Source organism: Lithobates pipiens, unplaced genomic scaffold (genome assembly GCF_037356315.1).
Source record: "Lithobates pipiens isolate NorthernLeopardFrog02 unplaced genomic scaffold, aLitPip1_a1.2 Scaffold_3, whole genome shotgun sequence".
Lineage (NCBI taxonomy): Eukaryota > Metazoa > Chordata > Amphibia > Anura > Ranidae > Lithobates > Lithobates pipiens.
In genome coordinates this window covers 45,282,743-45,294,791 of record NW_027507790.1, presented here as the reverse complement: position 1 = coordinate 45,294,791, position 12,049 = coordinate 45,282,743, and the positions used below count along the sequence as shown (strand labels likewise).

The 12,049-nt window shown below is 48.0% G+C and overlaps 1 protein-coding gene across 5 annotated transcripts in view; it reads right to left on the bottom strand.

The window, feature by feature from the left end:
- LOC143940345 (immunoglobulin lambda-1 light chain-like) overlaps positions 1-12,049 on the bottom strand; it is an 860,309-nt gene that overhangs the window by 834,023 nt on the left and 14,237 nt on the right. For 3 of the 5 annotated variants that reach the window (XM_077461602.1, XM_077461599.1, XM_077461597.1), the window contains exon 1: positions 2,079-2,154. The exons of the other annotated variants lie outside the window; for them this stretch is intronic. In XM_077461602.1, the coding sequence (XP_077317728.1) occupies positions 2,079-2,124 (46 nt within the window). In that variant the 5' untranslated portion in view covers positions 2,125-2,154. Of the gene's footprint in view, positions 1-2,078; positions 2,155-12,049 lie in introns of those variants that run through there. 5 annotated transcript variants of the gene reach the window in all.

Here is a 12,049-nt window from a genome sequence, read left to right as displayed (position 1 = left end):
GGCGGTGCTTGGTTTTCGGGGCCCCGTACGCGGCTAGGCTCCCAAAAAGTCCCACATATGTGGTATCCCCGTACTCAGGAGAAGCAGCAGAATTTATTTTGGGGTGTCATTTCACATACGCCCATAGCATGTGTGAGCAATATATCATTTAGTGACAACTTTGTGTAAAAAAAAAAAAAAATTTTTTTTTTTGTCATTATTCAATCGCTTGAGGCAAAAAAATAAAATATTCAATGGGCTCAACATGCCTCTTATCAATTTCCTTAGGGGGTCTACTTTCCAAAATGGGGTCATTTGGGGGGTTTTGTACTGCCCTGCCATTTTAGCACCTCAAGAAATGAGATAGGCAGTCGTAAACTAAAAGCTGCGTAAATTCCAGAAAACGTACCTTAGTTTGTAGATGTGACAACTTTTGCGCAAACCAATAAATATACAATTATTGACTTTTTTTTTACCAAAGACATGTGGCTGAATACATTTTGGCCTAAATGTATGACTAAAATTGAGTTTATTGGATTTTTCTAATAACAAAAAGTAGAAAATATCATTTTTTTTCAAAATTTGCGGTCTTTTTACGTTTATATCGCAAAAAATAAAAATCGCAGAGGCAATCAAATACCATCAAAAGAAAGCTCTATTTGTGGGAAGAAAAGGACGCAAATTTTGTTTGGGTACAACATTGCATGACCGCGCAATTACCAGTTAAAGCAGCGCAGTGCCAAAGTGTAAAAAGACCTCTGGTCATTTACCAGCAAAATGGTCCGGTCTGAAAGTGGTTAAACTATTTTTACAATGTACAAGGACCAAAAGGGGAAGTCTATATTAATGTCTCACTGTGTGTGAATTTGTAGCACTGTGTACGCACTACCAGTGTGTAGAGCACAGTAATATTCCCCGTCCGATGAAGACTTATCATCGCTCTTTGGCACAACACTTGTTGAATGCAGCAAAAATGTGTATCCCACCATTATGGAAATCTTCAACGCCACCTTCAATTTCTGATTGGATTAAGAGAGTCTCCAATGTTGCGGACATGGAAAATTTAATTTCGCAGGCTAAAGACACCCCATCCAAATATTGGGCCACTTGGGCTTGCTGGCTTCATTTTCGTTCATCAGATGAATGTTCCAAACTGGTAGCTGGAGTCCCCCCCACTTCTAGCCCCTGAAATTTCTCCTGTTTTCTCGATAATCCTACACCACTTGTGTTCTCTTTCTTCCCATTGTCAGACTGTCCTCTCTTTCCTACCCTCCACACATACTTTTGTTTTTAAGTTACACACGGTGTTATAGAAATTAGTTTCTAATGTTTTCAAAGCACCTTTCTACTTTAAGGTTTTCATGTCATTTATATCTTCTCTTTGTACAACATGTTTTAACAGTTCCTGGGAGGCAGTCTCCCGGGATTGTTAGGAATCTGATTAATAGACATGTTTTGGAACTTTAAGCCAAACCATTAAGTTAGTATTAACTTTCGCTGGTGCTTATTTACCTTGTTTCAGCTACTTCTGCTTTTGGTTATTTACTCTAAGTCAACAGGCTCTTTGTTCATGCTACAACAATTGTATTACTACAGTTCTGTACTTTGCTGTTACATTGTACGGTTGTGTTTTTTTTTTTTCTATATTACGATTCCTTCAATAAAAGCTTTTGGAAAAAAAAAAAATAAAGATGACATTGAGCAGGAAAAAAAAAAAAAAATATTCCCCGTCATCTGCATCCTGTACATTACTGATAGACAAAACACTTGAGCCTCCTTGGATGGATCCAGTAAAACGTTCAGAGGTTCCTGGAGGTTTTATATTATGATTACTTCCATCACTACCTATTAAACCTTTAGGAACACTCCCAGGTGCCTGATATACCCAGATTGGGTAGTTACTACCAGCTACCGAGCCACCACTACGACCACAGGACAAAATTACATTACCACCAAGAGACGCTGTTATTATTGCTTCCTGGATGACAGTAAACTGAGCCACAGAATCTGCAACACAAATGAGAGAATTTTGATAGTAGAAAATAAATCTTAGTGTGTTTATATTCAGTAATGTTAATAAAGTATAAAACATGAATTACATGAAAAATAAGTGATGAAAGTGAAGACAGTCCAGAACATGATCATGGTGATGAGGAATCACTTTGACAGAACAGAATTTAGTTGAATCTTCCCATTCTCATAGTTATATTCTGTATATAAACCACACCTTTCTATGCAAAGTGTCTCAGAGTCATTTGTTGTCAGCAGCCTCCACCTACTATATAAATCTACTTATATGACCATTATATGTGCTAAATAAAAACAAATGCCTGTTTTTCATCTATATTATCACTTAAGTACTCTAAGAGCGTTATTTACTAAAACTGCATGGTGCAAAATCTGGTGCTGTTCTGCATAGAAACCAATCAGCTTCCATGTTTTATTGCAAATGCTTCATTAAACAAGTGGCGTTAAAAGCTGATTGGCTACCATACACAGCTGCACCAGATTTGGAGTGCATTAGTTTTAATAAACCCCCCCATTAGTTCTGTCTTAAAGGATTTTTTTCTAAATTCCAGCTCACATATGCACCGATATAGCATTCATGTACTTTTTTTGCAAAAATATCTAAGCTAACATCTAAATATCTAAGCTTTCCATTAAATCTACAGTCACTTACTTTCTTTTTTTTTTTTTCTGCCATCTGTAGGTGAAAGTATGAAGGAGCAGAAACTTTTGGTAGCGAAAGAAGATTTTAAGGATTTTAACCACTTTCAGACCGGACCATTTTGCTGGTCAATGACCAGAGGTCTTTTTACAATTTGGCACTGCGCTGCTTTAACTGGTAATTGCGCGGTCATGCAATGTTGTACCCAAACAAAATTTGCGTCCTTTTCTTCCCACAAATAGAGCTTTCTTTTGATGGTATTTGATTGCCTCTGCGATTTTTATTTTTTACGATATAAACGTAAAAAGACCGCAAATTTTGAAAAAAAATGATATTTTCTACTTTTTGTTATTAGAAAAATCCAATAAACTCAATTTTAGTCATACATTTAGGCCAAAATGTATTCAGCCACATGTCTTTGGTAAAAAAAAAGTCAATAATTGTATATTTATTGGTTTGCGCAAAAGTTGTCACATCTACAAACTAAGGTACGTTTTCTGGAATTTACGCAGCTTTTAGTTTACGACTGCCTATCTCATTTCTTGAGGTGCTAAAATGGCAGGGCAGTACAAAACCCCCCCAAATGACCCCATTTTGGAAAGTAGACCCCCTAAGGAAATTGATAAGTGGCATGTTGAGCCCATTGAATATTTTTTTTTTTTGCCTCAAGCGATTGAATAATGACAAAAAAAATTTTTTTTTTTTTTTTACACAAAGTTGTCACTAAATGATATATTGCTCACACATGCTATGGGTATATGTGAAATGACACCCCAAAATAAATTCTGCTGCTTCTCCTGAGTACGGGGATACCACATATGTGGGACTTTTTGGGAGCCTAGCCGCGTACGGGGCCCCGAAAGCCAAGCACCGACTTCAGGCTTTCTAAGGGCGTAAATTTTTGAGTTCACTCCTCACTACCTATTACAGTTTTGAAGGCCATAAAATGCCAAGATGGCACAAAACCCCCACAAATGACCCCATTTTAGAAAGTAGACACCCCAAGCTATTTGCTGAGAGGCATGTTGAGTCCATGGAATATTTTATATTTTGCCACAAGTTGCGGGAAAATTACAAACTTTTTTTTTTTTTTTCACAAAGTTGTCACTAAATGATATATTGCTCACGCATGCCATGGGCATATGTGAAATGACACCCCAAAATAAATTCTGCTGCTTCTCCTGAGTACGGGGATACCACATATGTGGGATTTTTGGGGAGCCTAGCCGCGTACGGGGCCCCGAAAGCCAAGCACCGCCTTCAGGCTTTCTAAGGGCGTAAATTTTTGAGTTCACTTCTCACTACCTATTACAGTTTTGAAGGCCATAAAATGCCAAGATGGCACAAAACCCCCACAAATGACCCCATTTTAGAAAGTAGACACCCCAAGCTATTTGCTGAGAGGCATGTTGAGTCCATGGAATATTTTATATTTTGCCACAAGTTGCGGGAAAATTACAAACTTTTTTTTTTTTTTTTCTCACAAAGTTGTCACTAAATGATATATTGCTCACGCATGCCATGGGCATATGTGAAATGACACCCCAAAATAAATTCTGCTGCTTCTCCTGAGTATGGGGATACCACATATGTGGGACTTTTTGGGAGCCTAGCCGCGTATGGGGCCCCGAAAACCAAGCACCGCCTTCAGGCTTTCTAAGGGCGTTACAGTTTTGAAGGCCAGAAAATGCCAAGATGGCACAAACCCCCCCCCCCCCCAAATGACCCCATTTTGGAAAGTAGACACCCCTAAATTTAGGGGTACACTAGTGAGACTAGGTAATAAATGGCGGGTGCCCTGAAACTATAAAAAAATAACTAACCAACCAGCGTCACCTGTAACAGTTATATGGTGATCACTGGTGAAAGGGTTAACTAGGGGGCAATCAGGGGGCTTTATGCGGTAGTATATGGGGGTCCCTGGCGCTATAAAAAGCTGCGGCGAACCTAAATACCTACCTGCCTAACTAGCGTCACCTGTGACACTAATACAGCGATCAGAAAAACGATCGCTTATTAGGCTGGGTTCACACTGGAGCGATGCGGGAACGCCACGAATCCGCGGCGGGTTCCCGCATCGCATGCCTCCCGGCGGCAGTTCACACTGCCCTATGCGAACTGCTGGGAGTGTCAGTGAAATGTTAATGACACCCCCAGATCAGTTCGCATATCGCAGTGCGATCTGCAAACTTGGATCGCATGGTGTGAACACCCATACGATCCGATTCTGCTGTGGACCAAAAAAAGGGTCCCGTGCGAGTTTGCGGCGGGTGCGACGCAAATTCAGCCATACTATCTGTATGGCTGAACTCAAATCGCACAGAGATCGGATGTGATTTGCACTGCAGTGCGGTGCGAATCACATCCGTTCTCATAAACCGCTGCAATGTGAACCCAGCCTTAGTGACACTGGCGACGGGGGGTGATCACGGGGTTAAACCTTTATTGGGGGGGTTAGGGGGGTACCTTAGAACTAAAGGGGGCTAACCCTAACTGCCCTAACAGTTATTACAGTCACAAATGACACCCGCCGGGTGATCAGGGGGTTAAACCTTTATTAGGTAATAAATGGCGGGTGCCCTGAAACTATAAAAAAATAACTAACCAACCAGCGTCACCTGTAACAGTTATATGGTGATCACTGGTGAAAGGGTTAACTAGGGGGCAATCAGGGGGCTTTATGCGGTAGTATATGGGGATCCCTGGCGCTATAAAAAGCTGCGGCGAACCTAAATACCTACCTGCCTAACTAGCGTCACCTGTGACACTAATACAGCGATCAGAAAAATGATCGCTTATTAGGCTGGGTTCACACTGGAGCGATGCGGGAACGCCACGAATCCGCGGCGGGTTCCCGCATCGCATGCCTCCCGGCGGCAGTTCACACTGCCCTATGCAAACTGCTGGGAGTGTCAGTGAAATGTTAATGACACCCCCAGATCAGTTCTCATATCGCAGTGCGATCTGCAAACTCGGATCGCATGGTGTGAACACCCATGCGATCCGATTCTGCTGCGGACCAAAAAAAGGGTCCCGTGCGAGTTTGCGGCGGGTGCGACGCAAATTCAGCCATACTATCTGTATGGCTGAACTCAAATCGCACAGAGATCGGATGTGATTTGCACTGCAGTGCGGTGCGAATCACATCCGTTCTCATAAACCGCTGCAATGTGAACCCAGCCTTAGTGACACTGGCGACGGGGGGTGATCACGGGGTTAAACCTTTATTGGGGGGGTTAGGGGGGTACCTTAGAACTAAAGGGGGCTAACCCTAACTGCCCTAACAGTTATTACAGTCACAAATGACACCCGCCGGGTGATCAGGGGGTTAAACCTTTATTAGGTAATAAATGGCGGGTGCCCTGAAACTATAAAAAAATAACTAACCAACCAGCGTCACCTGTAACAGTTATATGGTGATCACTGGTGAAAGGGTTAACTAGGGGGCAATCAGGGGGCTTTATGCGGTAGTATATGGGGGTCCCTGGCGCTATAATAAGCTGCGGCGAACCTAAATACCTACCTGCCTAACTAGCGTCACCTGTGACACTAATACAGCGATCAGAAAAATGATCGCTTATTAGGCTGGGTTCACACTGGAGCGATGCGGGAACGCCACGAATCCGCGGCGGGTTCCCGCATCGCATGCCTCCCGGCGGCAGTTCACACTGCCCTATGCAAACTGCTGGGAGTGTCAGTGAAATGTTAATGACACCCCCAGATCAGTTCGCATATCGCAGTGCGATCTGCAAACTCGGATCGCATGGTGTGAACACCCATGCGATCTGATTCTGCTGCGGGCCAAAAAAAGGGTCCCGTGCGAATTTGCGGCGGGTGCGGCGAGTGCGATGCGAATTCAGCCATACTATCTGTATGTCTGAACTCGAATCGCACAGAGATCGGATGTGATTTGCACTGCAGTGCGGTGCGAATCACATTCGTTCTCATAAACCGCTGCAATGTGAACCCAGCCTTAGTGACACTGGCGACGGGGGGTGATCACGGGGTTAAACCTTTATTGGGGGGGTTAGGGGGGTACATTAGAACTAAAGGGGGCTAACCCTAACTGCCCTAACAGTTATTACAGTCACAAATGACACCAATGCAAAAAAAAATAAAAAATGACATTGGTGTCACTGTGACTGGGGGGCAGGGGTAATTGGGGGGGTGATCGGGGGGTGTGAGTGTGCCTGGCATGTTCTACTGTGTAGTGACGTGTTGGTGCAACTCACCGATCCTCTCTCCTCGGTGTTGGAATGAAAAATACCGACACGGAGGAGAGAATACATCACTTCCTCTCCTGTGTTTACATTACAGGAGAGGAAGTGATGTCACAAAGGATTTCTATTCGTCGGGAGCGATCGCGAGGGGGTGGCCATGAATGAATGGCCGCCCCCTCGTCCGGGATCGCTCCCGAACGAATACCGACCGCCGCAGGCACCGGGCGGGGGCCCGATCGGGCCCCCGACCTGTGGGAAGGCAGGGACGTACATGTACGCCAATATGCCTGCCCGTGCCATTCTGTCGACGTACATCGTCGTGCGGCGGTCGGGAAGTGGTTAAGCATGCTCTCATTGACTTCAATGTTAAAAAAGTGTTAAAAAGCTTAATATTTTAAAAAGTATAAATAGTAGAAAAAGAAGTCTCATCATCAGCTGAAAGAGCTGAACATTTTAAAAGCTGAATGGCTTTAATAGGTGAAAGTATGCAGAAGTTATGCAGAGCCAAAAACGTACGGAATAATAAAAAGATTAATAAATAAAAAAACGAATAACAATAGTGGGACTGCTAAAGCATTCCCACTAATAAATGGAGAGTCCATACTGTGCATTCAGTTCACATGACTTTTGCATACAGTTTACTCAGACCAGTGTGGAATAGTCAGAAGCAGCTGGGATCCCTAGCAGTCAGACCCGGACTGGCCATAGTGCACACCAGGCATTTATCCTGTGAGTGGAGGGGGAGCAGTGAGCTGCATGTCCTAACACGGGGATCGGCAAGCGACCGGACAAAAGTAGGAGTCAACAGGTGGCTCATGACCATGGCTCTGCCTCTCCTCATCCTCAGGTGTTCCCATGTAAAGTGCAGAGTGTTGAGTGGGAGGCAGTTTAGTGCTGGATGGAGAATGGGGGGGCTGCATCAGTGATTGGTTGCTCCCGCTCTCATCTTCCACCCAGCACTATGCTGTCTCCTGGTAGGAAGCGACACCTACACAGTGCCTTGTGTATGTGGGAGCGGGAGAGGATGATGTGAATGGGAGCAGAGGAGATACTGTTTAAGGGGGGGGGGGGGCAGAGGACATTACAGTGTGCGGGGGGTGATTGTGATGAGAAATGGACATGGAACACTGCTTTGGGGGATGGAGAGGCAGAGGACACAGGGACACTACTGTGGAGGGGGGTAGAGGACAATATAGTGGGGGGAGGGAGGTAATGTAAAGGGGGGCAGAGGACACTGTTTGGGTGGGGGAATACAGGACATTACTGTAGGGGAAGGAAGGCAGAGGACACTATGGAGGGTTGATGTGAAGGGGCACAGGACACAGCATTGAAGGGTATAGGATACCACTGTGGGGGGAGGTGGCAGAGGGTGATGTGAAGGAAGAGAGCACATCTATAGTGGGGGGGTGATGTGGAGAGGTGGAAAAAACTGCATTGGGGAGGTACAGAACACTACATTGATGGAGGGGGGACAGAGGACACTGCTTTGGGTGGGGGGTAAAATAAAACGGGCTCCTTAGTCTAAAATGCCCAGGCCTATTTTTGTCACAATCTGGGCTAGCAATTATACACTAGAGGTCAGTGCTGGAATAAGGTCCTTTAGTACCCAAAACAATGATGCCAAAGTGCTCTCCCCCCTTTCCCCTAAACTGCGATAGTAAGAACTTACAGATCCACGTGTGCAGAGGCCAGGTAGGTGAAGGGTGGAGAAATTACATAGTTACATAGTTAGTAAGGTTGAATAAAGACACCAGTCCATCCAGTTCAACCTGAGTGAGTGTCTACAATTGTCCCTATCCCTGTACATTGCACACTCACATCCAGGGGAGGGCTGGCAGCCTTAGGCCTGGGGGGCAAGTCCAGTCAAGTGGCCCATTGAACCACTTAATCAGCTAGGTGAGTCCACTGGTGGGGGGGAGGGTGTTAGATAAGTCCGCTGGTGGGGGGAGGGTGTTAGGTAAGTCCGCTGGTGGGGGGAGAGGGTGTTAGGTAAGTCCGCTGGTGGGCGGAGGGTGTTAGGTAAGTCCGCTGGTGGGGGGAGCATTTTAGATAAGTCCGCTGGTGGGGGGAGGGTGTTAGATAAGTCCGCTGGTGGGGGGAGGGTGTTAGATAAGTCCGCTGGTGGGGGGAGGGTGTTAGATAAGTCCGCTGGTGGGGGGAGGGTGTTAGATAAGTCCGCTGGTGGGGGGGGGGTGTTAGATAAGTCTGCTGGTGGGGGGGTGTTAGATAAGTCCGCTGGTGGGGGGGAGGGTGTTAGATAAGTCCGCTGGTTGGGGGGGGGAGGGTGTTAGATAAGTCCGCTGGTTGGGGGGGGAGGGTGTTAGATAAGTCCGCTGGTTGGGGGGGGGAGGGTGTTAGATAAGTCCGCTGGTTGGGGGGGGAGGGTGTTAGATAAGTCTGCTGGTGGGGGGGAGGGTGTTAAGTCCGCTGGTGGGGGGGAGGGTGTCAAGTCCTCTGGTGGGGGGGAGGGTGTCAAGGCCGCTGGTGGGGGGGAGGGAGTCAAGTCCGCTGGTTGGGGGGGAGGGTGTTAAGTCCGCTGGTGGGGGGGAGGGTGTCAAGTCCGCTGCTGGGGGGGAGGGTGTTAAGTCCTCTGGTGGGGGGGAGGGTGTTAAGTCCGCTGGTGGGGGGGAGGTGCTAGAAAAAAAAAAAAAAAAAAAACACACACACGCTGCCACTGCCAAAATTTTAAATTGTCTTGATGACTATGCATTATTAATTAAATTTACAACTGAAGCAGATTTTCTCATTCTATTCCATTTTGTGAAGGTTATCACAGATGCCTTACTTCAGGCTGGGGAGCATTGATTGAGTGAGGACTGGAGACACTGAGCCAGGTCCTTGCCACTCTTCAGGGGGGGGGGGGGGGTGATGATCCTGAAACAGGTTTCATCTTCTCTGCAGACTGCAGCTAGCCACTGCTCCCCATAAGCCCAGCAGGTCACGTGCGACGTGACGTTCTTGACGCCGGGCGTCCCCTCCCCTGACGTGCCACACACCTGGCCTGCCTCTGAGACTCCTGGGAGGTAAGAGTTGTAGTCTGCTGTGCTCACACCAGGGGCGTACCTAGAGCATTTGGCACCCGGGGCGGATCCTATATCTGGCACCCCCCACACACCATAAAATGTAAAAACACCCACTGTGTCCCCTGCATACCTCTGCATCCTTCAATATCTTTTTGTCACTACTGTGTACCCCCCCTCTCCACAACTGTACCTCTGGACCCCTTTAAATTACACTGCACCCTGCACCTCTGGACCCCTTTACATTACACAGAACCTTGCACCTAAGGACCCCTTTACATTACACAGGACCTTGCACCTAAGGACCCCTTTACATTACACAGCAGCCTGCACCTCTGGACCCCTTTACATTACACAGCTCTTGTACCTCTGGACCCCTTACCTCCTGACCCCTTTACATTACACAGCCCTTGTACCTCTGGACCCTTTTACATTACACAGCACCCTGAACCTCTGGACCCCTTTACATTAAACAGCCCTTGTACCTCTGGACCCCTTTACATTACACAGCACTCCGCACCCCTTTACATTACACAGCCCCTCACAGCTCTGGACCCCCTGCATGTTACACAGACCCCCTACAGCGCAGACCCCCCTCCCTACCATGCAGACCCCCATCTACAGTGCAGACCCTCCTACAGTACAGACCCCTCCACCCTACAGTGCAGACCCCCCTACAGTACAGACTCCCCTACAGTACAGACTCCCCTACAGTACAGACCCCCCTACAGTACCGAATCTTCCCCTACAGTACAGACCCCTCCCCCTACAGTGCAAACCCCAATACAGTGCAGGACCCCTCCTACAGTGCAGGACCCCTTCTACAGTGCAGACCCCTCTACAGTGCAGGACCCCCCCTACAGTGCAGGACCCCCCCTACAGTGCAGGACCCCCCCCTACAGTGCAGGACCCCCTCTACAGTGCAGGACCCCCCTACAGTGCAGACCCCCTCTACAGTGCAGACCCCCTCTACAGTGCAGACCCCCTCTACAGTGCAGGACCCCCCACAGTAAAGAACCCCCCTAAGGACCCATAATACCTCGAGCCCAAGGCAGTGGCATTGCAGGGGGGAGGTGCGAGCAGCACCCGAGTGGAGTGACATCTGTCGGCTCAGTGATCCGGGACCCGGAGCAATAATCCCCTTCTCTGTGGTCGCATGACTCACGTCCAGGGCCGGACTGGGAATAAAAAACAGCCCTGGAAAAAATGTTATACCAGCCCCATAGCATTATTATACCAGCCCAACAGCATAACGTCATTATTTTTTTGTTCATGAAAGGCCTCTCCACAGTCCACACACGTCTGACTTCTCCCATGACCCCCATTTTAGCGACATTTCCACTCTTGACTCCTCTCCAAACTCCAGAGGACAGTGATATGATACAAGAGATGGTCAGAGACTGCAGACATGATACAAGAGATCAATGCAGTCTCACCAGTGCGCATCAAATGCAGCCTCACTGTGCCCATAATTGCAGCCTGACTGTGCCCATAATTGGAGAGAGAGAGAGAGAGAGAGGGGCTGCACTGGAGAGAGAGAGAGAGGGGCTGCACTGGAGAGAGAGAGAGAGAGAGGGGCTGCACTGGAGAGAGAGAGAGAGAGAGGGGCTGCACTGGAGAGAGAGAGAGAGAGAGAGGCTGCACTGGAGAGAGAGAGAGAGGGGGGCTGCACTGGAGAGAGAGAGAGAGGGGGGCTGCACTGGAGAGCGAGAGAGAGAGGGGGGCTGCACTGGAGAGCGAGAGAGAGAGAGGGGGGCTGCACTGGAGAGCGAGAGAGAGAGGGGGGCTGCACTGGAGAGAGAGAGAGGGGGGCTGCACTGGAGAGAGAGAGAGAGGGGATGCACTGGAGAGAGAGAGAGGCTGCACTGGAGAGAGAGAGAGGGGCTGCACTGGAGTGAGAGAGAGAGAGGGGGGGGCTGCACTGGAGAGAGAGAGAGAGAAGGGCTGCACTGGAGAGCGAGAGAGAGGGGCTGCACTGGAGAGCGAGAGAGAGGGGCTGCACTGGAGAGCGAGAGAGAGGGGCTGCCCTGGAGAGCGAGAGAGAGGGGCTGCCCTGGAGAGCGAGAGAGAGGGGGGCTGCACTGGAGAGAGAGGGGGGCTGCCCTGGAGAGCAAGAGAGAGGGGCTGCCCTGGAGAGCGAGCGAGGCTGCACTGGAGAGAGA